Genomic DNA, 26,395 nt, shown 5'->3' on the forward strand with positions numbered 1-26,395 from the left:
GAAGCTTACTCCGGAGTTTTTCAAAAAATTTACAAGGTTTATCGTGTACATTAAACATAATACGAATTAAGTGCTAATAACTATGCAAATCTGTATTTCACAAAACAAAACAGAAAATCTATGTGTAAAGGGCAAATACATAAATTACGTATTTCACTTATTGGGTTTTTGTGAGCTCTTTTAACACAGAATTATTCGCTGTTATTTTTAGGGCTGTAGCTGTTAATAGTCTTTAATTACCCGCAAAAAATGCGAATAGTAAGTTACACCAATCACCGAAGCCGTTCTAAAAACTACGAACACGTCCCCGTTGTCTTTCATACGTACAGTACGAGTATGGTTAATATTCGAGGATTCGAGGACAGACAGTGAGGCACTATGCACTTCCGCAGTGTGTAGTCCTGTAAAGCATTGTACATACTGTAATAATAATAATACAGCCCCCTGCTGCTACCTTTCAACCGCTATAAGCGGGATTTTAAAAAAACGTGGGCTTGAGTCATTTAACATGCTTCAACACGTCACGCCACATAAATTTGCGTATCCAACGTAAATAGTATTACACTATTACGCAACAACTCTGCACGTACTGTACAGTCATCTGTGATATGCCTTGTAATGTTATGTTTAGCATGTCTTGTTAATTATTTATTACCATCGTAATTAATATCTGTGCTTTTTTAACAGTATTGCCTTTGCTTTGCAATACATATCACGGTGGTATTCGATTAAATAGTATCGATCTCAAATTATTAACTGCAACATGCCCGGGCAAAATATTATAAATGAAAAATTAGACAAGATAAATTATAAAACATAAGATTACAAAATTAGAATATAGTATGTCTTGCATTACACTACGATGCGTGTATGCATTACTGAGCGCGATTTATCTGCATTTTCTTAAAAGGGACCAGGTACCGGGCCATTTCTCTTAAGGCGGTCGAAGGGTAGCAGGACGGGCTGCATTATAAATTAATGTTTTAAGGTGGAGCAGCTTGAGGAAGTTTGCAGACAAGGCGTTTGCTGAAGCTGTTTTCTATGTAGCAATACTCCATCCAGCCACATTCAGTGCGAAAGCATCAAATTTTGGCATTATTTTAAACAATTTTTATTATCAAATGCAAAAAACATACCGGCTGCACTGTTGCACATACAGTACTGTGCGTTCTCTGATTGTACAATACATGCCGTTAAAAGAGCACGTGAGTATACGCACGAGCGTCAGCTTTAATCGGAGAGCGGAATTGCATATCCTTCAGATGCCACTGGTATTCCCGAGACGGCGTAAATCACAAAAATAGCTCTTTCAAATCTTGGCACGAAAACACTGCGCAGAGATAAGCCAGGTAAACTCCACAGTTACCGAACTGAACAGAAAATCATCTTAAAATCGTAATGAATGATACCTATTAACCATTTTAAAATCAGAAGAATCAAAGAAGACAGCCATTTTAAAATCAGAAGACACAAAATACTATACAGTCCATTTCTCGTGTTGATGAAAGCCACGGCCTACAAGAATGATAACGGGGAAGCGATTGTTCTCATGCTTTAGCGGGTGATTTGGGGCAATCCAAACTCATCCACTTGAATGCCTTGCGGTGCACCCGGGGCGTAACTTTCCGCTCCGGGCTCCCGACTCGGCACACCCGGAGCCTTGGCGGCCTGGTCCAGGTAGCTGGTGTCCTCATCCAGCGCCAGCTCATCGCCCAACGCCGCCAACTCTGTAAAAAAAGGAGTATATCAACTGAATCCACCGACATAATTGCAGACATGAAAGCCATGTTTGACTCTGCACTATGTTGTCTATGCAACCATAAAAAGTAAAGAAAACGAAATCAACAAGCTCACTAAAATTTTCATCGTCAAAATATATTATGCAAAATTGTAATAACTAGTTATCATCTTCACCTTAAAAATCTACAAAATATTAGTTCAACATGGTAATTTAATTGCTATCGAGCACCGAAACCAAAAAGGTGAAAAAAATATAAATGCAAATTACGTGCTTTCCTCGCACAGTAGCACAATAACACTGCCAAACGTGAGTTACTGCATTATCAAAAGCATTTAATTTTGTATACTGCCACTGCTCTACAACATATCTTAGACGATGCCCTCATCACAGCCCAACTGCGTTACAATATTTTAGACAACTAGTATCACTTATCAGAGGAACGCCAAAAGTAAACTCCAGATAAAAATAATTTCAGATCGAAATCGAAATAGGTAATACATTTTATAATTAGCATGACATCAGAACTGGAAACTGCATGCTCCAAACTTCATGCTCCTTGAAAATTAAAAATAAATCCCAGAAGGGGATTTGTTCCCTTGGCGGCATTAAGTACCATAAAAAAGTGGCACAAACCGTTACCTGCTTCCAGATCATCTTCGTCAATCTCCGGCATGCCATATGACCGCGATAAAGCCTCCTGAACATCGTTGGCTTGATCCAGATAATCTGCTAACTCGTCTTGAACATCCTAAAAACGGGAAATGCTGAACAGAAACAAATTTTAACATCCGGCTTTCGAGAAATATACACAAGACTCCATCTGTGACAGGCTTAAAGTACAGTAATCACAGTAAATATACACTAAAGTATAAAAAAGCAACATAAACGCCAAAATAATACTTTACACCACACAATAAACTAAACGTTAGCCTAAATCGCTGCGTCGTGCTTTTTGAATTTTTTCAAAACCGATACAAATTAAATAAGTTTCACCCCCAACGACTGAGACACGGAAAAAAGTACCACGAACTTTTGGTAAAAATTATCTCATACGCATTCGCATCGGGAAACCAGAAAAGGCTCGATTGTTTAATTAAATTTTCCAGTGGATGCTGCATTTTACCTCGATCTGGTTAATGTCCACTTGTTTATAGGCCTTCTTCATATCCTTGACGCCCACTTTCATAGCATCCAGCGTGGACTTGGTGTCTTTCAGCGTCTGTAAGGAGAAATTGGCCTGCTCCATGTTGAAGCTTTGCTGGGAGAGGTTGTCCCGCTGTGACTCGTACATTCGCTTCTGTTTCAGCACGCGCAGAGCCTTCTGCTTGATGGCATTCTACAAAACGACAAACGCTGCACAGAACATCACCAACCATCTGTAAGATCACAACAAACCACAATAATATACCCATAATATCGTAGTCCAAAAAAACTTTGATATTAATCTACTGAAAAATGATTAAGTCATGCATGTAACGATAAAGTACGCGAGCAACAAAATCCTGTACCAGTAATTCAGCAAGTAATAATCAGCAAATAAATTGGAATTCCTGGCTGGAAAATACTTTTATTCAGTAACTACAGTACAAACGGCTTCGCCTGTTAGTAAAACAAAACTGTAACTTATAATTTTATACTCTTTATTTTACAGGCCAAAATGGAATTAATCCAGGATTCATTAAGCTTTATCATTCACTCCAGTTGATTAAGTGACATAAAAAAAGAGTCACGATAAAGTCGCAAGCCATAAAACTGACAAACTAAAAACATTCACTAATCAAGAAAATATGCGAGATTCATCAACTAACTACTCGCTGCCGTAAATAGTAAACCAGAAAAAAAAATTCAAAAACTAAACAAAACTAATCAAGCTACCTTAGCAGGCCCGTCCCGCATCTTCTTCATCTGATCTTTATATTTATTCAGTTCTTCATCCAATTTCGATATCTTTTTTTCGATGGACTCTCCGCGACTATCCACCTATTCAAGAGCATCGTGCTTTCAGTTGAAAACACAGAAACCATGATCACAAATTCGTCAGCTATAGCAGATAATAGTCCATCCTTACATTGGATATCACATCCGTCAGATTAGGCGGAGGAGCCTTTGGTTTTCCCGTTCCAAATAAACGATTCATCTTCGTTGACAATAAATACAAGAACCGCACTAAAATCACACTACCAGCAACGAGCAAATGTCGACGGGGCCTTCAAAGAATTTACTCGGTCATACGCCAAAAATCCCAATCGAAATACAACCGAGGAAATGCGAATCGACGACAAAGCCCTGAATCAGTAATCTGTAATCCACAAAACTCACAAGTCAGTCTAAAGTTAAGCCCTAAATCGTAAACCATAACCCACACTTACAGCCTATTATCCTTTAACGATCTTAGAGTTTTTTTTCGGAAATTGTGGATAAAAATCATAAAATCCTAACGAATTTTCTCCCGAATATAAAAAAAGTAAGGTGTAAACTTAAAGAGTAATAAACTAAATAAAGCCAGTAAAAGTGAAAGTAAAGTTAAACTGTAAAACTTAAAAGTTGTGAAACTTGAAAAACTTTTTGCGTGTGATCGGATCGGATCAGTTCAGCTTAATCTGGCGAGCAGGCAGAGAAACGAAGCAAGGCTGATGAATCATCCATTTATACCGATAACATACAGAATATGGCGTTTTACTTGGTTTTACGTTTAATTACAGGAAGCGCTATCAACATGATGTCATTAAGCAAATACACAAGAGCTTTAATTTTACTATCGGTGAATCGGTATACTAAATTTTCACCCTGGAAAAAAACTTGGGAAAATGTTCGTAATTGCGGTAACAATTAGCGCAACTTAAAGCTGCTAAAACGATATTAAAAATCACAAAGAGAATGTATAGTCACAACTTATCGAAAAAGTACACCGACGTCTATTTTATTTTCATTTTATTTATTTATCTAGTATTTATGTTTATTCTTATTATTCAATCAGCAGCATTATATTGATACTCATTGGTATGCAAAAAATTATAATTTTTAGAACCTGCTGACTTTAATTTGTTACTACTAACTAGTACTAAGTGCATCGTAACTCGTAAGCAAACATCGAAAAGAATAAAGAATACGAACACAATTTGTAAAAACATCAGATCCACAGCGCGTATCTGAAAATTTCTAAGGATGTCCTTAAACCGAATTAATTTTGTAAGAAGAACCGCTTTACCGCATTATTTTATTTTTAAAAGAAGAAATCAACTACTGTACTAGATGATTAATATCTATATACAGTACAATACAGCTACAATTAAATTAATCTTTTGTTGTAATGATATTCAAAATCAATTATTAGGTGCATGCAGATATAGATATGATGCAATGCAGTTATCTCAAATGCACACATTAAAATAAACTGTTCTCAACATTTTTCAGTTAACTTTAAGGATTGCTGGTATCAATGCAGTTAACGTTACCGTATCAAGGAAAAACAGTAAAGTAGCGATTTTTGACGTTAACGTTTCGACAAATTATTCTCGATATTTACCAAAAATTAAAATTTTGTTTCATATTATTACTGAACGCACTGTGTGCCTGCCCATAGACAACGATTCGAGCTTGAAAATGTTTGAAAATTTCAGTTGAAGCAATTCAGTAAAAATCTAAAATTCCATACGATATCTACAGATATTCTAAAACCGCTAACAAAAAATATTTTTGTATACTTAATAATTTAATATTGACTATCCGTCAATGCGAAATGACATGGAAAATGTAAAAACGCTACTGTCATAATTGCAGCAATTCTGGGCTATTCTCGACTGTTCGACTGTGTGGTAATAGCACGGTCCCTCTAAGTATACGGCTTGTACTTTCTGTGGTAATAGCGCTTACAGTGGGCGATCATATGGATGTACGAGATGACTCATACAGAATACTATGAAAGCTAATTTTTGATTGGCTTGCATGGCATAGCCCCCACCCGCTGTACTGTCTTTTACCAACGTTACATTGCAGAATGCCGGTTCATGCTGAATCATCCACGTCATGGTCAAATTTCGCATTTTCGTATATAAACCCAGAATGTTTTTACCAAACTCACATCACTTCTCCTCAACAATCTTTTTATTCAGTACACTTTTTGAGCCTTTGAATCCGTTTTTCCAAATTTCAGTACGAGTTGGTTTATGTTAGTGAGCTGTTTTACTTCTGCTTACGTTTTACAACATGTCTCTTCAAGTAAAACTGTACACTCCGTCGGGCGAAATCCGCCGATTCAACTTGGACGGCAACGCCACATTTTCCGCACTGCAGCAGCGTATTCGAGATTTGACCGGAAACGATAACTTGCGCCTGTTTTGGCAAGGTACGTAGCAGCCTAGCAGGTCTAAAAATTGCTCTACTACAGACATCTATCTGTACATTGTAGAGGTATTGTACAATATGCTATATATATCATGTCTGGTAAAAAAATTAACGCGGTTGTTTGGATTTTTAGATAATACAGTCATAGTACCTAGTTTACCATTTATCATAACACAAGCCTTATGTTGTACACATTTATAAATTATTTAATAGTTGGCTGAATTTTTATCAATTTTTGTTGCGCAGTTATTATACTGAATATTTCCGTCTACGTCTTTAACGATTATTATTGTTCTGAAATTTTTGTTATCGCAGATTCCGAAGGTGATTTCGTGATTTGCGGATCGGACGATGAGTTTAATGAAGCCAAATCCATGCATAAGCCGGGCAATCCCCTGCGCATTTTCGCCAAGCCAGGCCGCCCGACGGCCTCGGAAAACGTTCATCAGCGCGTGACCTGTGACGGATGTCGTGGTGCAGTGGCTGGTACGCGCTACAAATGTCTGGAATGCCCCGATTACGATTTATGTGAGAAATGTATGGGAGAGCGGCAACATGCCCAGCACGATATGCTGGCCATCCGCACACCGGGAACGCATGCATGGAAGGTAAGCCGCTTATTCAAAATAGCACCAAAAATAAATTAGACGAACGCTAATTTATTTTTTTTGGCAAACGCAGCGCAAATTTGATTTTACAAATTATCTGCATAGGTTTTTATTAGCACCTCATTCAGAGTTTTTCATTGATGGTTACAATTGTAATATGTTGCATACAATAATCAGTAATGTCCTTTACGCACTTTTTACATTACTATAATTATTTTTGTTTTTCTTCCAGAAAGCCTTTGCTCAGGGATACGGCAACCGTGCCGGTTTCCGCCCTGCCGGATGTCCTCGTTTCGCTCGTCCCGGTTGTGGACCGTGTCGCCCACCGAACTGCGGACCATTCCAACCGGGTACCATCCCGCCTTTTGTCCGTCACATGATGGAAACTTTTGGACCGGTCATCGACAAAACCGTGGAAATGGACATTGACCTTAACAAACCACTGCAAGAAGTCATCGGTGACGTGGCCAAAAACATTACGGAGGCACTGAACACGGTCAGCCAGTCGGCGGAAACTGAACGCCAACAGGAGCCAAAACAGGCGACCACCACCGAGGAGAAGAAACAGGAGCAGGAGACGGCGGACTTTGTCACCGCGATGGCCAGCGCCGTAGCTGATGCCGTCAACGTGGTGAGCGATGCGTTGAAGGAGGTCATCCCGGAGGCGGAAAACGGGTGGACCCATCTGCAGCCCGAACCGGCCGCCTCCCAGTCGCAGACAGAAGAGCCGCAGCCCAGCACCTCGAAAAGCGAAGAGAAGCCGGTGCAGTCGGAAGGCAGCATTGAAGCCGCGCTGCGTGCCATGGAGGAGATGGGATTTCCCAATGAGGGCAACTTGCTGCGCCGTTTACTGATTAACTACAAAGGAGATATTTCCCGTGTGCTGGACTCCATTAAGTAAAATACTTCTTCAATGACAATCACGATTACCTATAATTTGGTATGACTACGATATTTTTTGTGTCAGTACTTTGTATAATACAAAAAGATGTTCATTTGGCCTGTCGCTTAACAGTCATCCCACTTTTGCTGTCATGATTACGGTAGATAACTGCGTCAAATTAAAACGTCGCCGCTATCTACCGCCGCAAAATATTTCTCTGTATAAACTTATCCACTCGTGATTTGTTTACTGTAGTGCACTGGCATGTTATTAAGGACAATAAAAAATGCGAATTTGTTTTTGTTGTTCATGTGGTTTAAAAGTACGACTCTGGTACTTCCCTTTACCTGCATTAATCAATAAGAGTAAAGCACGGCAATTTTAAAATATTGTAATTAAACCCCAAAGATATGCTACAAAAAACCAACAATATTGCTTTGGCAACAGTTTCTTCATACGAAATCTATTGCATAACATTTTTTTGGTGAAAAATACAAATTAATGTTTCAGTAAACGTTGCCATAGCATTACAGGAGAACAAACGCAGTACAGTGCAGGAAGTGCATGGGAAGTGCTTTTACATAATTTACCGCGACACCGGAACCAGAGCTTCCATAACAGTTATTATCGACGCATGTAAACACCAACTGCAAGTCAATATTGTACAGCTGTATTGGCGTCCTGTATGAGGACCTCTCAATCACTTTTTCTTAATTTGAAAGACCTTGTTCTGTTACTTTTCGTGATGGTCTTGTTGGTGACAAGTTTCCGAAACTACAATAAAAACTTCTGTTGAAACATCCTAAATGCTATTGCAGCGGTTGGAGTATGCGTGTATATGGTTTGGTTGCTTATCGTATACATGTAATTATTATACCACAACGTCTTTATTTTTGTCCTTGAGGTTGTTTACGAAATGACAACTGTCTCTTGGCTCCACTTAATTTGCCGGAACCTTTTGTGAGAAACACCAGGTACTGTAGTACATACCTCTACGTACCACCTGATAAAACTGCCCAAACACATGATAATGGTCGCCGGCAAAAGATACGGTACAAGTATCGATCGGTTACCTGTTTCGTAAAGGAACATATGCAGTCCCGCTTTCTTGGTCTATCGATTGCTTACATATATACACCATTCCCTAAACCCAGGATTCAATAGTCGAAATTCCAATAACGCCCGACAATGATGCGGCGCATTAATTTTATTGATCAAAAAACGAAGCAGCGAGTCCATGATCATGGTTTACGCCGTCAAAAACTATTTCATTTTCAGCAGCGCTTTGAAGAGTTGCCACACTGAATGCCCATGAACTGCCAAAAAAATTGCGTCTGCCAAGCTTCTTATCACAGAGATGCAATAGATATTTATTACACCGTTTCCCACCATGAAGATACAATTCCAAAAAACCTTAGGAACACGCAAGATCAACAAACAGGTAAGCGCATCGAATCCATGCAGCCCTTAATTCCATCCAAAGCCGGTCAGTTTTTAGGGAGAAATTTTTCCCATCCAAGCCGTGGCATGGGCTCCTAACAACAAGCGCTTAGCATTCTGTGATGATGACCGATCTGTATGGGTATACGGTGACGATGGGGAATATCATTTTCATTTTCCCACCAAACCCGTCGAAAAAGAGGTACGATATTATTATTATACAGGAGAAAGCTGTTTCTGGTGCGCCTGAAAGTCTGGAAAACTTTGTGGTGCCTGAAAATTATCTGGAAGACTGGAAGGCCTCGAATTGCTTACTTCGTTATATTTTTAGTTTGGCAAGAACAGTTTTATCGTAACATGTATGGATTTCGCTCCCGACTCGTTGCGACTTGCTGTTGGGCAAAGCGACGAAGTGGTTTACGTTTACCGACTGCCCAAAGAACGGTAACCGTAGCTTAAACTTACATAGCTGCGTTTAACATATACATTTACATCGAGGTTACAATTTGGTATATAACTCGATATACAGAGGTTAGTAATTTGCATTATAACAGAGACAAAAGTGAGCTCGCGGTCGTCGGGAAATACGCACAATTCAGTCCGGTAACGTGCTTGCTGTGGACCAGCCGCGGAACGCTTGTGTATGGTCTTCAGGATGGAAAGGTTGGTTTTCAATAGGAACTTGACAAGCATAACGGCTTGTATGCGGGTTCATCCAATTGTTTTTATGCTGTTTGTTATCAAAATGTAGCGCATGCGTACGCTAAGTATATAATTTCAACCACAATTCCTACATACGTAACGTTTATGAAAATATTTTGTTCGTCGACATCCGTTGGCGAAGTTATATATGCACAGACTGGGATGGTCTTGTACTTTGTAGTATAGTGGCTGATCCATTTATGCGTGCGCATAGTTAATGAACACCGTTCACAGCCAGTAACTATGCTATTTGAAGATTTTTTAACGGCTCGAGTATGCAGGCTAATTTAATTTGTGGTGAAGAAATGCAAAAAATTCGTTTTTTGCGGTTTCATTTTCGTTACATCTTTTTAATTCGGTACGATTGCTGATTTTGCAGATTAGATGTGCTTCCGGGAGCAAAAACTCGGATACCTTGCACCAAACCGACGTTACTGTTGTGCAAGTGTTAGCAAAGTAAAAAGAATATCAGTAAAAAAGTTGTTGACTGTTCATTAACAAGCTGGCCGGATTTTTCGCAATTACACCGCTCCCCAATGTTTCAGCCAAGCTGGAACCGTGCTGGTCTCCGCACATAACGATGGCTCCATTTTCACGTACGTCCTCGATAACGAGACCTTTCAACACGCCAAGAAAATCCTCACATCGCCGCGACCCACTTCCTGTGTGACGTTTGCCGGGGATTCCTTGTTGATCGCCACATCCGACAGTGTGGTCACCGTGTATGATCTGACTGGCAAGAGGCTGCAGGAGATCGCGGCCCCCACTCAAGGGAGATCATGGCAGCCGATGACGGCGGCTGCCGCCCCCAACGGACAGTACGCCGTGTTTGCCGCGTTTGACCGATTGCGACTGTTCAGCTTTGTCTCGCGGAAAGGCACCTGGGTAGAAAATGATCCGGTTGTCGTGGAGAACTTGTACCTGGTGCCGGCTTTAAGCTGGAAGAAAGACGGAACGAAATTGCTAGCAGTAAGTATTTCACAAATTTCAGCTACCTTTCGGAGATCATTTAACTGAAAACGTTAGTATACCAAATATTTTTAGTCGTCCTTGTTCGGTGTTGTGGACATGTTCGATTGCGCATTACGGAAACGGTTAACTCAGGACAAATACGAAATTACACACATTGCCGGAGATCAAGTTTTGATTCGTGATATCGCGTCGGATAAACGGTTCTCTCTGCGCAGCGAATCCGGCGCGGGTATCAACAAAGTGGCGGTGCTGAAAGACTTCCCTTTGGCCGTTGCCAGTACTTCGACGCATTTGATCCTGATGAGCATGGAGGATGGTGCAACAAGCGAGGTCGGTGATTATACAATATTTCCGTATGCTTCGTTACTGTGTTTCTCAGCATTCGGTGCTACTTGTTTGCTGTTTGTCACTCAATGGTTTCTTGGACTGTGACCACACCACTTTCCCCAACCGCGTTGTGCAACATGGATGGAGAAACTTGTTGTGATCACGCGCCAAAATAACGACCGAACAGCATATTCAAAAAGTAGCGCTTGCTACTGTGGAAAAGCAGTATACTGTATGTAATCAGGAGCCGGATGTTGTACAAACGCGCGTAAAAATTCCTTCAATTCAGTACTTCCGTTCTGTTGTAATCTGCTAGCGGTATTCGTATTACAAAAGTCTGGACAAGTGCAGGCTGCCAGTGCCGTAACGAGTGCAGTTTAGCCGTAACAATAATACCACAGCATTTAAAGCCTATACTAGGGTAGTATTCAAAGCCTGTGGTAAATTGCTCAAGTGCGCACACTGCACTTTTTGAATTCTGCTGTGACGGAGATCTGTCGTGTTTTTGTTTTGATGTTTCTATGGCTATTTCTTTGTGAAGCGGTAGTCTACCGACTCTACCCTCCTTGTACAGGAGCAATCCTGATTGTTGTAAACGTTAAGAAGAATAAGCAAACAAACGAACAAACTGTGTACAGTACGAGTATACTGTACGTACAATCCTTTTAGCACTTCTGTATTGATCAGGCTTTCATACAACTGGCGCATTTGTCTCTTTATTTTTTATGTTGGATGATTATCGGAAAATGGCTGCAGGTGTCGTGGAACTGGAAATCCTCACCGGATATGAAACCCAGCTTCCATTTGGACGGTCACGGCTGTGTAGTGTATTACGACAACAAGCTGTCCGTCATCGAGCTGTGGCGCAACGAAGTCCTCGTCACCGTGGCCACTCCCAACTTCTACAGCCGCTTTTTCAGTCTGCAGATGAACAGCAATCCCAAGGTGTTCGTCTGTCTGCCCAATCGGAAAACCCTTCGTGTGACCGATCTAAACCGGCAGCAAACCGTCGCCACCATGAAGCACGATATCGACCTGGATTGGGTCACGTTGAACAATGCCGGCACAGTGGTGGTGGCCCGGGATGTGCGGTACGCGGTGATGCTGTTCTTTGTGGGGAGCAAGGACAAAATGGTGATGTGCCAGCGCTCGACATTTGTGGAACTGGTGCAGGGAACTGACACGTTGGTGGTGCAGGAAGATAAAATGATGAGAGTGTGGTCGAATATTTCCGATGGGAAAGATGGCAAAGATGCCATGGCTGAGCAAAAAAAGCCAATCGAGGTAATAACTATTCCGTTTAGAACTTTTAAAAAATTTTAAGTTTGATTTAATTAAATTTTCAAGTACGGTACTTACTTAAATTATTGTTAATTCGAATTTGTCATAAAAATTATCTATTCGGGGAAACCTGTTTTGCAATATTCGCAGTTATTAGCTAAATATTGTGTATTCACTTCGTATTTTTTACTTTGCTCATTTTTGATAGTGTCGCAAACCATTTCGATAACTTCGTGAAAGTAAAACCATTTACAGGGGAAAATCTCCGAAATTGTGCAGCGAAGCGGTCAGATTATTGTGCAAGTGCAAAACGGGGATGAGATTGTCACCCATGTCCTGGAAGACGATAGCGGTCAGTTCGACAATGCTCTCAAGAGACTGGATTTGGACCGGGCTTTCGCTTATTGGACCGCCACACCGGAATCGCCCGTGAAGGAATCCAATTTTCAAACTCTGATTATCAAGTGTCTGGATAACCGGAACTTTCAACTGGCCGAACGAGTGTTTGCCTCGCGAAAAGATCCCCGTGAGAAAGATATTAAGGATCTAGTGGCACGGACCCAAAGCCTGCAGAAGGAGCATAATCGACCGTTGGAGGAAATTTTGGGCCATTATACGGTGAAGTGCGTACTGCTGTTTCAAAACATAACACTCTTTAGTTTAACAACTTTGCGTAGAATAGTGTCACCAGTTTCCTTCCCATGGCAGTTCTTGGTCGATTTTAGTACCGCGAAGCATTTGTCATTTTGACACTGGCTGATCAAAAGTACTGCAGCCTGATTTTTGCTAATCGATTGAAACTTTAATAATAATAATAAATTGGCTTGGTCCTGTTTTTGTCCTTTTCTAAAATACTTAGATCGGAGCAAGTAACGCCTGTTTTTCGTGGTAGCAAAAACCCACACCGCACCCACAAACGAAAGTGTTCTGAAACCAAAAGCGAAGCGAATATGAGGAAATTTTTCGTTTTTAGAGCGAACATTGAGCGACTGAAAGGCGATTTTTCCGCTGCCGAGAAGATCTTACTAGCCCAGCGAGATCACAAGCGCGCCATCGTCATGCAAAGCAACGCCGAGAACTACGTGCGGGCTTTACAGGTGGCGCAGGAGTACGAACCAGCTCTCGTTCCGGACCTGGTGACAAAGTACCAATCCCAACTGACCAAGGAAAATAAGATAGGACCACTAGGACTGATCCTGGCGTACACCGGACATCTGGGCGAAGCGGCCAATTTGTATCTGGCTCCGCCTTTTAAACCGCTGGAAGCCTATCGTTTGGTGGTTGCCTATCCGGAGACTGTCAAAACTGCGGAGGGCAAGGTGCTACTGGATCAGTTAGTGCCGGTGTTGCGAAAAAGCGGTCTGTGGGAGATGGTGGGAAGGGTGTCTGAACTGCGAGGTGAAGTGGACGCAGCACTGGAGGCGTACCGTAAAGGTCACATTTATGAACATGGTGAGTGGCTGATCGTATAATACTTTAAGCCAGTCCATGTTTAGCCTTTGTTTATGCGGAAACTATGTTACTCATTTAATACTGTGTGATAGCTGACTATAATGTTGCACAAAATGGCAACGGAAATGTAAACTAAACTTTATAAGCAAATGGGTGGCCACAGTGGGTCGTGTGTTGTCTTACGGCCAAGTATGTTTCAAACTTACCCAAATTCTAAAATTATTTACTAATTTACCATGTTTTAGTCGTGGGTATTTATTTTTTAAATGGGTTAGCAACAGGAAGTGTATTTTAAGAGAAAAAAAAACATTTATCCTGCCAGTGGAAAGCAGTGCTTCAGTTTGCGTTATAATAATTCCTGTTTATGTGGTGTAGTCACTTGAAAAATAACAACGCAGCCATTATATTAATGGTATTTTCAGCCATTGAATATGCGCGACAACACCGACCGGAAGACGTAGTACCACTGGAGACCGAATGTGCGCGGTACTTGGTCGGTATTCGGAAGTGGCAGGATGCCATATCGCACTTCATTGAAGGTAGTCCATCTTGTAATGTTTTCCGTTTTTACCATAACCATCCGCCTGCGGCTGTTAGGTATTTGCGCAGCCTTTGATCGAAATATATATTTTTCTGGTAATTTACTCTACTAAACTGCAAAGTTGCAACGTTAGTTGCTGAAAATTCGTATAAGTTTAAGAATACAGTAAATGTTATATAATATGCGGCCAAAATAGTGGACAGTGGACACAGTTTAACGTATTGCAATCGCAGCGTATGGGATTTAGCCGGAGCTAACCACTCACACATCGCATCTCTTAACGGACAGTTTATGAATACAGTTATGAATAGAATTATATTTTTAAAATCCCTGTAATTTTTCTTTCCGGGATATTAAAATTTCTAAATTTGTTTTTCCGTTTATATTAATATGTTTGGTCATAAAAATATACAGAGCATGCACATGCTCATAGTATAATTATGCGCTTTCTATTATAATTATGGCAGTTTCTGTTATACGGCAGTGGCAGTAGTAAGTTCTAGAGATGGCAACGGCTTAGCCGAGGCCGGCTAAGCCGCGGCTTAGCCGGCTATTGGCCAGCCGGCTGACGGTTTTTGCGAGCCGTAGCCGACGTCAGGCCGGCTGCTTAAGCCGGCTGAGACTTCAGCCAGCCGCGGCTTAGCCGGCGGCCGACTCGGCTGAAGCGGCTTGAACGGCGGCATCGTTGTGCAATTTTTGGCGGTAATGATGGCGCCACCGAGTCACTTTGCATCACATTTTCTTCGGCTTGCTCCCAATTTCTGTCGCTTTCGCTCGTGATATTGTTAAACTCGGCCGTCATGATGCCATTTCAGTAGCAATGACGCCATTAACTGTAAAAAATCAGGGAATTTTAACTCATTCAGACTCGGAATTCCCCAATAACCGCTGTTTTTTTGCTTCAAAAGTTTTCGAAAACCGTTTTTTCACAACATAAACGGAACAACTTCTACTTTTTTGTGATTTAATTGCACTTTGCAACGTTATTTTAAAAATTTTGCGAATTTGTTTTAAAGCAAGATTATAAACGGCTTAGCCGGCCGCCAGCCGGCTAAGCCGGCTGGAAAATTTTGTCAGCCGCTCTAGCCGGCTGAGACTTCCAGCCGCGTTGAGTTAGCCGGCTAAGGGCTTTAGCCGGCCGTCGGCCGAAAGGTCAGCCGTTTAGCCGGCCGTTGCCATCTCTAGGCAGTACTATTATATGGCAGTTTCTATTATACTTTCTATTATATGGCTATTTGGTCTGTATTTATGGATTAGAAAGTTTCTTCAACACGTGAAACGCTAGCTGGTCAAAACATTTCGCTGCTACACGGTTAAGCCAGAAGATACGACGTGAAAACCAATAATTAATTTCCTCGGTTTAACTTTGATTACTAAAAACTGTTTATCCCGTTGTAGCGAACATGAATGTCGAAGCGCTGGAAGCGGCCATTCACTGCTTGGATTTTAAAAAAGCCGCGGAAATTCTGTCGGTCGTGGAGGATAATGCGATTGTTAAAGAATACGGCCAGCGGTTAGCGGTCCACTTCCAAGACAGGGATGAATTACAAGTAAAATTAGCTCTCCTGTAGAATTTTTCTCACACCCTCAGCAACTTTTTAACGCTTTAAGCAGTCAATATTTTCAACCATATATTCCAGTGATTCAGTCTGCAGCAAATTATCATAATATTATCGTACCATGGCATAGATAGTACTTCCTTTATTAGGAAGCTGTGGAGATGTACCGCAAAATCGGTAAGCCTAAGGAGGCCATTAAAATGTATTTATCTCGCGGGAAAATCGACGAAGCTTTCGCTTACGCGGAGAGATCTATGAAAACGAACGATGCACTAGAGATATTTCGCAATGAGGCCCAAACCATGGTTACTGCTAAGCGGTACTCGGAAGCCGAAAGGTAATAATACTTAATACGTATTTATGCACCGACCTTTTTTTTGTTGCAGAGCTCCATAATTAGAGACTTGTTCGGCTTATAATTTCGCCGAGCATTGTTTTGCATCTAACGGCATCTCTAAAGATGAACCGTACCAAGCTTGAATTATAGTTCTTGCATGTAATTCACATACACACATTTAAAAGGAAACATATTAATTTTCATGCAGCATGAAAGCATCATTTTCTTGCGTAAAAGCAGGCATTTAAAAGCCACCAGAATGTCCTGTTATTAAACATCAGAGGAGTCGCCGACTGTTGTAGGCCTGGCGTTCAGTTACCTCTTAAAACTAATACATGTTCGTCCATGGCGTGTTCGCGTTGCTTCGCTTTTGTAGTTAAGAGTTCGAAAAGATTTGAAATGTTCTTTTGATTAGCACAGAAGTTCTCAGCGCAAGTAAACAGAAAGTTGTACATCGTAGTACATTGGCTTTAAACCCAGGGGCCAATTGCTAATGGAAACTGCTAATCAAAAATCGAAAACTACAGTGTCACAATAACTGATTTAATTTTTTTGTGTTTTGCTTTAGATTATTTCTTCTTCTGCGTGATCCCGACGCTGCTGTGGACATGTACATGCGTGCGGAACAATTTCAGCGCGCCATCGCTTTAGTGAAAGCTCATAAACCGCACCTTCTTGATGATATCCACACACAAATCGGAGAAGTATACTAAAATTTCTTGAACCTCATTATCCTGCATAATACAGCAGTAGATTAAAGTTAACCGATGCTCGTGGTTGTGCTAGATTTGCCGAAAAAATGGCAACCTTCGCCAAGCGGAATTGTACTATTCTAAAGCTCAGCGCTACAAGGAGCTGGTACAGATGTACGTCGAAGATGAGAAATGGCCGGACGCGTTCCGCTCGGCACAGGAACATATGAAAGAAATGGCCGATGATATTCTGTATTTGTGGATCGGCCGGTTGGGTGTCCAGGATGGGATCGCGATTTTACGTAATCTGGGCGTGGCCAAAGAGTTTATCCGTATGGCGATGCGATCGGGGTAGCGAGCGATCATACAAAACTTTCTAAATTAAATGTCTTACCATCTCGTGAATTTTATATAGGCTTGCTGTGTTAACAGGGAATTCAGGCTTGCTGTGTTAACAGGGAATTCGATAATGCATCCCAAGTCGCCAACGAAATCGCTCCGGATTTACTTCCCGAAATCTCCATCCAACGAGCCAATATGTTAGCGGAAAGCGGTCAGCATGAGGAGGCGGAACGAGAATATCTGGCGGCGGATAATCCAAATCAGGCGATCCAGATGTATGAAAAATCGCTTGGGTTAAGAAACTGAGTTTCGAGGAATAATTTTGCAGGTACATCGATGCCAACAAGTGGTCGGAAGCCATCCGTTTAACGACGACGTACTTCCCGGATGAACTGCCACAGGTGCTCATGTCGCACGCGGTGCTGCTGTCCGACAGTGGGCAGTACCATGAAGCGGAGCACGAATTCCTGAATCTCAACCGACCCGATCATGTCATCAATATGTACAAAGTACTACAAATCATTCAAGAAATTTTAAAAAAATTTCTATTGAATTTTCAAAAAAGAGCAGTTAAAAGAGTTGAAATTTAAGAAAACCAAAACCTAAAAAATTCAATATTTAATTAAAAATTATATAAAATAAAAAAAATGTCATATACAGTATTTGATAAGTTAATAAACTAAATTATGTATTCAATAAAAAATAATTCAATTCAATGAAAATATTATTGAGAAAGGCACCTTGCTATAATCGTCGTTAAATATGCTAGAGTCAAAACATGTGGGAGGATGCTATTCGCGTTGCACGACAGTATCGTCCGGCGGAAGCGCAAGCTCTCGAGATGCAGTCAAATAAAGCAGCCATCACACGGCCGCGAACCGGTCGACCGGGTGACCAACTAATTCAGCAAGCACGCGGCAAGGAAGACAGTTCGGATTACACGGCTGCTGTCAAACTGTATTTGCGCTGTAAGCCTTGAAATGAATAATTTATGCCAACCTGGGCATTTGCATACGTCGCGGTTGCAGATTTACAAGAAACGCCCTCAGCCGATCCGAATCAACTTGTCCGCGTGTGCGCTCGTGTCCGCGAGCTGGCAACTTCCTTTCTGGGCGAATTGGAAGCCAGGAATGCGTTAGAAATCGTCGCCAATAAGCTGCTTTCCCTGAATCGTTCTAACATAGCTGCTGGGATATTTTCCGAGATTGGTGACACGGAGAAAGCGCTGGATGTGTATATGGAAGCCAATATATGGGAAGAAGCGCGCGCGTTAGTTCTCCGCTTACAGAATCCGCAGTTGACGAAACGCTTGGATGCGCGGTATAAAGACGCGCTGCGCACTCAAGGAAAAGTCGATCAGGTGAATTTCCCTGCGCAAAGTTCCTTTGTTTAATGAATTAAGTTAGTGCCTTCGAAAAAGGTGACCTTTTGTGACTTTTTGAAGCTAGCTTCGATGGATGCCGCATCGGCTGTGGAGATCTACGCTCGCAACGGTGAATGGGAAAAATGTTTAAAAGTTTGCATGGAAATTCGTGATCTAAAGCTTCTGGCCAAGTATCTGCAACAGTATGCTTCGGTGTTATTAAAAAACGGTGAAGACGTGAAGGCACTGGAATTGCTGACCAATTATGGTGCACCGGTTACTGATGCTGGTTTAATCGGCATTTATCGGCAACTTTTCTATACATTTCTGCCGCAGACATTTAAAGACATCGGTGAAGGCTTTAGAATTTGGTCCAGCATGCGTGACCTGATTTTTAATATGGTAAGAATGTTGTAGAATAAAATTTAATCATGTTTACGCAGCAGTTAAAAAATAACAATTTTCATTTTTAGGGCGAAAACGTGCTGCGCAGTAATACTGAAATTTCTGTCGGAGTGACAGCTGAATTTGAAAAGTACCTGCAGATCTCGCTGTATTACGCCAGCCATTATTCCATGATTTCCGAAGAAAGTACCAAAGAAATGGCGTATATGATTCTGCTGAGTCTTCTGCGCTATTCCGATGTAATTAATCCAGACAAAGCGTTCTATGATGCCGGTCGAGCAGCCAAAGAGCTGAAATTCAGCGGGACAGCGGATGTCCTGCTGAATTTTTACCTGGATTGGCGGGAGTGCATCATCCATCAGAATATCGGTTTGGTTGACTATGCACAGTTTGCCGGTTCGGATATTCCGGTGAATGTGAAAATACCCAGCGATCATTCTGTAACGGTAAGCGAATATTATGATAATACGAAATCCACTGCCAAAATTGTATATTTTGTACTCGTATCGGAATTTGCACTCACTGTGTGGAAAGACAAACGTTTTGCAGAATGAAGCTTACGAAGAGGTTAAAACGTGGATTATGAAAGCGGCTCTGGATCGTAATTTGAAGTTTGAGTTAAAGAAGGATGAACGAGGAGTTTTTGAGATTTCCTTATCCGGTGGCCGTTATCCACCATGTGTTCTGACCGGTGAGTGAAATATGCATTAAAAAAATCTTAAAAAAAAATCATACTCACAAAGTACTGAGTGCCAGGAATTCTGTTCCAGTATGGTGTTTATGGATCATGGCACTTTCGTAAGCTTAAAATTGTCCTATGTTGTGAATACTACACTACCTCTGTACCCGAATGGAACGTTTTGGTGTGTACATTTTACGGTAATTACTCATTTTGTAGGCTATCCTGTACTGAGCAATGGTGTGAAACTTGGTACCACCGGTCGATACGCACGAAAAGCGGATCTTAACCGATTTCTACAAGCTATTCGAGTAAGGTTTTTGCGTCAACAAGTTTTTGACCACCTAAATGCTCATTTCTGTGTGTTATTATTAGAGCACTCGCAGTGAGAAGCTGGAAGATCTCCGACGATTCCTGGTGAAATGGTGCGGAGCGGCGACGGAACTCAACTACGCATTCGTTTGAACGCAAGGATTGGTTTCTTCGGTTATGCGGTCGATCAGACAAAAAACTAAATGTTTTGTTATTGATATTAGCCATATTACTCGTGTTGCGTGTTCACTTGCCATCCAGATCAATGAATTTATTTATAAACTGTTAGATCCTACGGACCGCAACCATTACTATACACGTGGACACTCAAACAGCGTTCTCCGTTAACGCTGCTGTCGACGACGTGGTAGCCAGTGGAGGAGCGATAACAAAACTTCCCTGTTGTGGGAGCTGACCTAACGGTTTTCGCTCTAACTCGTGCCACCAGTCGTCCGGCATGGTGTTTAGTAGGTCGCGCGTCACATCCTGATGCGTGCGAACATTGCGCAAAAATTTGAATCGTGTCCCGAGTTTCCGAAATATCACATAATCAACCACAATTTTCTAGAGTGAAATGCGAAACCGCTTGTAGGGTAAATAATTACGGTTTAATGCTTCTGACATTATACAAGGCAACAGCAGAAATACTTACTTCAAACAGAATCGCAATAATTCCATTGCAAAATGCTAGGAAGAGGAATGTCAGCTTCCTGTTCCATAATTCCGGTACTTGCAGCTGTAAATAAATTACAGTATTAAAAATTTGAAGATTGTTTTATCGGCGGCAGTTTTGTTGACGCTGTACCTCAAGAAGCCATTTCATTGGCTCAGTCGGCCCAAGTAGCAAAAACATGTCAAACGCAACCATTCCCAATGCCGTGAGGCAAAAAATTCCTTTGAAAAAAGTTTTAGAATCTAAAGCCTTTAAAGATCACAATGATAGTGCGCCCTAAATACAGTTTCGCATAATCGAGCAAGCAGAAATGGAACGTACGATTTTTCAGAAGAATTTTCCGGTATGGCGGTCCTTTAGCGAATGCCAACGCTAACCATACATATTGGAAGGAACTAACGGCGAAAACCGCAAAGTTCTCCTTGGAGAAAAATGGCGGTGTACCACCGCCATTAGCGTACATATTTTCATAAGATGTGCTATCTTTCTCCAAATAAGCAATGAAGAATGCGGCTAACTGGAAACCGAAAACGATGATCACTTGGGAAAAGAGGGAAAACAGTGGGACGAAGGTAATTAAACTGGTTGGCGGTGGGGTGCGCGACAGATGCGGATGAGCTTTTGAGCGGCCAAATGTTGCACTCAGGATAAGAACTTGAAAAATGTCCACGTAGGTAAACTGGAGATCTGAGAAATTCGTTGCGATCTGAAAGTGCTCGCTTAAATATCTTTTCGGGTTTACGAAACCAACACTTTACCTAAAGAAATTCTATTTTTCATGCAAATTTCCTTACCGAATATAAGACGATTACGGAGAAAAACTGCGTTAAACTGTATCCTGCCATGTATTTGAAGATCTGCAAAATAAAATGAAATCCGAGAAATTGTTCGAGAGGGGTTTGGCAATAATAATTCTTACCCCAAAAGATGTTACCAAAGCAGCCCGTCCTTCCTTAATAATTTCCGGAACACAGCCAATACTCCCTGTGCAAGCCGTGAACGGTGCGGCCGCTGCAGCTTCTGACTCCGATAACGATACGCCCGCATGTGCTGCTTTCAAGGCCTAGAAACGTCCCATAAACACGCTAAGACAACGGCAGTTATGACCTTTTGACTTACACCACAGTCGTTGGCTCCATCGCCGCACATTGCAACGAAATATCCGGCCTCCTGGAAATCCTCCACCAATCGCTCCTTTTCATTTGGTGACATTCGAGCAAAAACGGTTCCATGTGCTAACATCTGCGAAAACATGTACAGTTCCAAGTTTTCGAAATCGAAGAATCAAGGTAATGAGTAACTGCAAACTTTTTTAAGAACTTGTGGATGGTCCGATCGAATTCGGCTGAATGACTCTCCGCTAACCGCTCCGTGTATCGTTGGCAAATTGATAATTTCCGTCGGTGATGAGATTTTGTCAGCGGATCCGATGGACAACGAGAAACTCTGAACTGGTCTTTCAGCTTGTGTCCAAAAGACATTCGTTTCACCGGCCGTAATAATATGCACGTCATCCCATTTGCGAATCATTCCACAATCTCCTTAAAACCAGAAATGTTTCGTTACGCAATAAAATCATTTTTTTCGTGGAAAGCTTATTCGTACGCGCAACAGAAATGGCGGTATGCATATTGTCACCCGTGACCATGACGGTGCGAATGTTGGCGTTATGAATCTGCTCCAGTACGGATTTCGTATCAGTCTTTAGGCGGTTTTCCATCACCACAAAGCCCAGGAAGATCATCTCCTTATCTAAGTCCTCACGAAGAAGTTTTTGAATCTTGACGAGCCGCATTTTGTTTAACGGTTTCCAGGCCAGTGCGAGCACGCGGTCACCGTGACGGGTGAATGATTCCAGTTGTTCAAAATAGTTGTCCGGCACTTAAAGTAGAAAACCCAATAATTTATATACAAGCTTGAATAAAAAGAGAGGTAAGAAGTGTAAGCGAAGAAACCAGTCACACTGGTTTAATGAGCACAGAATGACACGCCCGTCGTAGCAATGTGCGGCCATTGCACTACGATAACGCCTCTGGAACGCTGCACTTTATAAATGCTTGTACACCACGGAATACTAACAGTTACCTTGGTACCGATACTACTGAGTGCAATCGTAGCCATGATGAACTGTTTATGCTCTTTAACTGTACTCGTAGTTTAAATTTGCACACAATAAATGCACTGCACTTTGCATTCTATGCAATAACGCAGGAGAAGCAACGCTTCTATTTCATTTTTTCGGACACCTGATGATTTCCAGTTATCTTTTGTAAAACAAAAGTACACTGACCAGTGTCGGGTAAGCATAATGTGATGACCTTTTCCGGTGACCCTTTCATCAAGTAAGAAAATTCTTCATCCTTAACTCGCCGGATCACGGTGCTCATCCGCTGCAAACTGGATGCGAATGGAAAATCTTTGATTATCCCGATGGTGTCCGATTCCTGTCGAAAATGATGAGGTTTGCACACTGCGCATTTCTGTTTGATCACTTTTGCTTGAGCCATACCGTATCGCATTTTGGTCCAGTTACCAAAGTGGGAGCAACAAGATCGAATCGGGCTTCTTCATTTACATCCGGCTCCATTAATGACCAGCTCAGAGAGTTAAACATAATTAAATCCACAGGGTCACCGCATGTTTGACCCTGGATGACGGTTAACGAATGGCAGGCCACCATGCAGTCCTTTATGCGGCTGCTGGGCATTTCTTTTGGATTCGTTATCGCTTCCTCAAACCTTACATTCGCAACAAAAAACTAAATTTAGCAAAATAAGTGGTTCTCACACGTCTAATATCAGCCTTCGTACGAATACTTCGTACGTTATACAACTTTCAAAATTTTATCGTGCTTACGAGGACTTTTGGCTTGGTAAGACACATTTCATATCAAGGCCGTCCTGCGTCAAAGTGCCAGTCTAGAAATTTCCAGAGCGCAGCATAGAAAAGCCAGTAAACAATAATTTTATCCGCGTCGTTTACCTTGTCGAAACAAATCAAGTTCACACTGCCACAAATGTTGATGGAACGCGGGCTGAGACAAAAGATTCGGTTCTTTTGTAGCCGCCTTTGGGCGTAAATGATGCCAACTGCGACATATAGCATTATCAAGGTTCCAGTTTCACACTGCAGTTTCGTAAAATCAGTTCAACTTGAAATCATACCAGAAAGAGCTGCAGGAAGCGCCGGTGGTACGGCGATAGTTATTACGTCCAAAGATCTACGTTCACAAAATGACATTAGTCATCATTAGATCCTCCAGATTTGTGCCAGCTGTACAAAATTGTTTGTAACAGTACGTAATACCTTATGATGATTTCACTGACTGCTTGGCCGCGCATTGCCTTAACAAATACATAAAAAAATTAAAAGGTATCTGGTCGACGCACATGTGTAAAAATGTTGTAGTTTTAGTGCCCACTGCCTACTTACTCGCAATATGGCGGAATATATTAGTCCACATAAAGCAATGGCAGCCAATACTATGATAAAGTAATACGTGTGCCGGTAGAATTTGAAATCCACCGGCTTAGGATACATGATGCTTCTGATGAGATTGCCTTTGTTCGTAGCAAACCCTAAAAAATTTATGGGGACTAAGTTTAGAGAATGTCGGTTTTGCGGTGAAATTCGCTGCCACAAACCAGTTCTTAGCACAACCGCTCGCACCGGCTCATTGGCGTAGTATCTGGTTTGAAGGACCCGCGTTCCACTGAACACCATATGGCGCTGATATTCTTTTATACCGAACGGACCACTGCAGTCAGGAATTGCCGTCTTCGTTACAGGAACACTTTCGCCTGCAGAATACCGAAAGTAAGTGCAGAAATTCTGCATATACGCTTTTACATATCTTTAGCTTCGAGCTACCTGTCAGCGCTGATTCATTGACAATGGCACTGCCGGCAATCAGGATGACATCACAGAGAACCTGACATCCCAGTGCGGGAATCTGTATGATATCCCCGGGGACGAGCTGCTCACTGCCCACCGTTTCAGTCTGTGCGCCTGGCCGGCAGACCGTAACGGTTTCTTCAGCGTGCGCCCGCTCCTGCAGCATCTGCTGCATTTTACGCAGCTGGTGGACGGTCAAGGCCAAGGAGCATAAGGTGGTAATCAATATGGCGCCCGCATAGTAATAATACCTAAAAAAATCAGATAAGCCAAATTATAGTGTCAAAAAACCCTGCATTAAAGCGAAACCAGGCGTACTTCGAAGTACTGTACGGTAGTTGCATGCTAATCAAAGCATGAAGAAAGCTCGAGCAGATCGACATAAAATATGAACAGTGTGTGGACTGACCGTTATTCATCCCACTTACCCGTATGAAAACCATAAAGATATGCTGAAGATTTGGAAGATATAAAACGGATTTAAAACCTTCAACAATACAAACTGTCGCACACAGCAGAAAGTCGTTCTTAAATGATATTTACTTCTTTGAAGAGTATCTTGATTATTGGAGAAACTTCGATGTTGATCTCGTTGCTCTGGTAAAGCAATCGCCTGCATAGTATTAAACAACGATACAATAATTTAGCCTGCGAACGACAAAGAAAGGTCTAATCTTGGTACGTGCATATTATACTGAGAAAAACCATACCTCTGTTGCACTTCTGATGAGTTCAGTGGTGAGCACGTCTGAAAGTATTCCGCTGATAAATGCTGATCCAATCCGAGCAGCCGCACGAATGCCTTGGATTCCGTATTCCAAATGTATCGAATCCTTCGGTCATCAAAGTACCTTATATCATCAACTCCTTCAAATTTGCCCTTAAATAAAAATGCAGCTGTCGGTGAAGAATTCTTCAGCATTAAAACGCAGTAAAAAGAGTAACTTTGATCAAAGCTAAATACAACGTACGTTCTCTTTAGGATATACAACGGAAGAGTCAACTGATTCGGACACCGACGGAACGGAAGGTCTCTGTTCTGTAGCTGCAGTACGCCTGAAACAAATTAATACGCTCTGCGGTTTGCAGTTTTAGGATGGAACGTAGCATCTTGGATATCAATGTTACCGAGCACGCTCCGCATCCGTACGCAAAGATTTTACTTTGCAAACAAACCATTGGTCGTAAGTGTTCTAAATTGACAGCCATTTCGTCAGGCATATATGAATCCGTTATCACAATAATTTTAATAGTATTATGAAGAGTAGAAGGTTAACGCAGTACTTTGAGCAGAACATAATCCGCATGTTCCAGAGTGCACAGAGAGTGTGTACACTGTAGCATCCAGTGTCTCATCCAGTAGAATATTAGACGCACTATTCCGCAGGTACAAATAATGGAGATCCATGTTAAGACCAGTTTCACTGGATTTCTCCGATAACCAAAAATTTCCTGTGGTAAATATGGCTCAAGTTAAGCACAAAAAATAACTCAATAGAAATTGTGCTCGAGTAGAAAATACAATCGAGTATAAAAGAAAGAAAACTCGAGTAGAAAATGCACGTACAACTTGATCCTCTTCTCCACTGTTTAATATACTCCGGCATTCTTTCGACGTTTTCCCTCCCATTGAACAAGCATTTATGTATTACGCACAGGATAAAAACCAACACATTCAAATAATAAATCACTGATAATTGTTTATTTTTTTGAGTTTGAGATCATAGCAGTGTCAGGGAGACTGTTCGATATACAGCTGCAGGCAGCTTGTACAGAAGCGTGCACGAGTAATTGATGAGTTGAGAAAGCTGAGTTACTAATAGCAAATTACAATATTATCATTTCCTT

General features: G+C 41.6%; 4 protein-coding genes across 8 annotated transcripts; 2 read left to right on the forward strand and 2 right to left on the reverse strand.

Annotated features, from left to right (window-relative positions):
- Window positions 1-1,216: 1,216 nt before the first annotated feature.
- LOC129597663 (charged multivesicular body protein 5-like) lies at window positions 1,217-4,340 on the reverse strand. Its single transcript, XM_055495307.1, has 6 exons — window positions 4,111-4,340; window positions 3,810-4,040; window positions 3,617-3,721; window positions 2,865-3,077; window positions 2,381-2,489; window positions 1,217-1,727 (listed from the first exon to the last, which is right to left on the reverse strand). The coding sequence occupies exons 2-6, from the start codon at window positions 3,876-3,878 to the stop codon at window positions 1,555-1,557; spliced, it is 669 nt and encodes a 222-aa protein (XP_055351282.1). The 5' UTR covers window positions 3,879-4,040; window positions 4,111-4,340; the 3' UTR covers window positions 1,217-1,554.
- A 1,486-nt stretch (window positions 4,341-5,826) lies between these two features.
- On the forward strand, window positions 5,827-7,874 carry LOC129597638 (sequestosome-1-like). Its single transcript, XM_055495275.1, has 3 exons — window positions 5,827-6,086; window positions 6,401-6,693; window positions 6,926-7,874. Exons 1-3 carry the CDS (start codon window positions 5,948-5,950, stop codon window positions 7,592-7,594), a joined length of 1,101 nt encoding a protein of 366 aa, XP_055351250.1. The 5' UTR covers window positions 5,827-5,947; the 3' UTR covers window positions 7,595-7,874.
- A 329-nt stretch (window positions 7,875-8,203) lies between these two features.
- LOC129597522 (intraflagellar transport protein 172 homolog) lies at window positions 8,204-20,461 on the forward strand. Of its 4 annotated transcripts, none has more exons than XM_055495112.1 (25): window positions 8,204-8,550; window positions 8,855-9,017; window positions 9,075-9,218; window positions 9,348-9,460; window positions 9,571-9,679; window positions 10,098-10,174; window positions 10,264-10,687; window positions 10,763-11,020; window positions 11,774-12,301; window positions 12,554-12,921; window positions 13,272-13,750; window positions 14,173-14,289; window positions 15,690-15,841; window positions 16,000-16,187; window positions 16,756-16,891; window positions 16,974-17,230; window positions 17,338-17,496; window positions 17,550-17,730; window positions 17,991-18,189; window positions 18,250-18,581; window positions 18,666-18,986; window positions 19,058-19,435; window positions 19,539-19,680; window positions 19,888-19,979; window positions 20,044-20,461. In XM_055495112.1, the coding sequence occupies exons 2-25, from the start codon at window positions 8,967-8,969 to the stop codon at window positions 20,131-20,133; spliced, it is 5,295 nt and encodes a 1,764-aa protein (XP_055351087.1). In that variant the 5' UTR covers window positions 8,204-8,550; window positions 8,855-8,966; the 3' UTR covers window positions 20,134-20,461. The 4 variants fall into 4 exon arrangements, with proteins under 4 accessions (XP_055351087.1, XP_055351104.1, XP_055351096.1 ...); XM_055495129.1 differs by having other exon boundaries at window positions 8,858-9,017; window positions 9,068-9,218; XM_055495121.1 differs by having other exon boundaries at window positions 8,858-9,017.
- Window positions 19,322-26,366, reverse strand: LOC129597540 (polyamine-transporting ATPase 13A3-like). 2 transcript variants are annotated; one of them, XM_055495156.1, is made up of 26 exons: window positions 26,115-26,366; window positions 25,832-25,999; window positions 25,676-25,740; window positions 25,519-25,603; window positions 25,258-25,427; window positions 25,091-25,160; window positions 24,976-25,034; window positions 24,524-24,798; window positions 24,298-24,453; window positions 24,086-24,231; window positions 23,960-23,997; window positions 23,818-23,873; window positions 23,636-23,742; window positions 23,510-23,571; window positions 23,163-23,391; window positions 22,944-23,097; window positions 22,259-22,534; window positions 21,962-22,194; window positions 21,773-21,895; window positions 21,573-21,716; window positions 21,448-21,510; window positions 20,975-21,359; window positions 20,786-20,874; window positions 20,633-20,716; window positions 20,397-20,544; window positions 19,322-19,427 (listed from the first exon to the last, which is right to left on the reverse strand). In XM_055495156.1, the coding sequence occupies exons 1-26, from the start codon at window positions 26,175-26,177 to the stop codon at window positions 19,423-19,425; spliced, it is 3,453 nt and encodes a 1,150-aa protein (XP_055351131.1). In that variant the 5' UTR covers window positions 26,178-26,366; the 3' UTR covers window positions 19,322-19,422. The 2 variants fall into 2 exon arrangements, with proteins under 2 accessions (XP_055351131.1, XP_055351125.1); XM_055495150.1 differs by lacking the exon at window positions 19,322-19,427 and having other exon boundaries at window positions 20,239-20,544.
- Between the last annotated feature and the right edge of the window lie 29 nt (window positions 26,367-26,395).

Source organism: Paramacrobiotus metropolitanus, unplaced genomic scaffold, assembly GCF_019649055.1.
Source record: "Paramacrobiotus metropolitanus isolate TYO unplaced genomic scaffold, Prichtersi_v1.0 Parri_scaffold0000003, whole genome shotgun sequence".
NCBI lineage: Eukaryota > Metazoa > Tardigrada > Eutardigrada > Parachela > Macrobiotidae > Paramacrobiotus > Paramacrobiotus metropolitanus.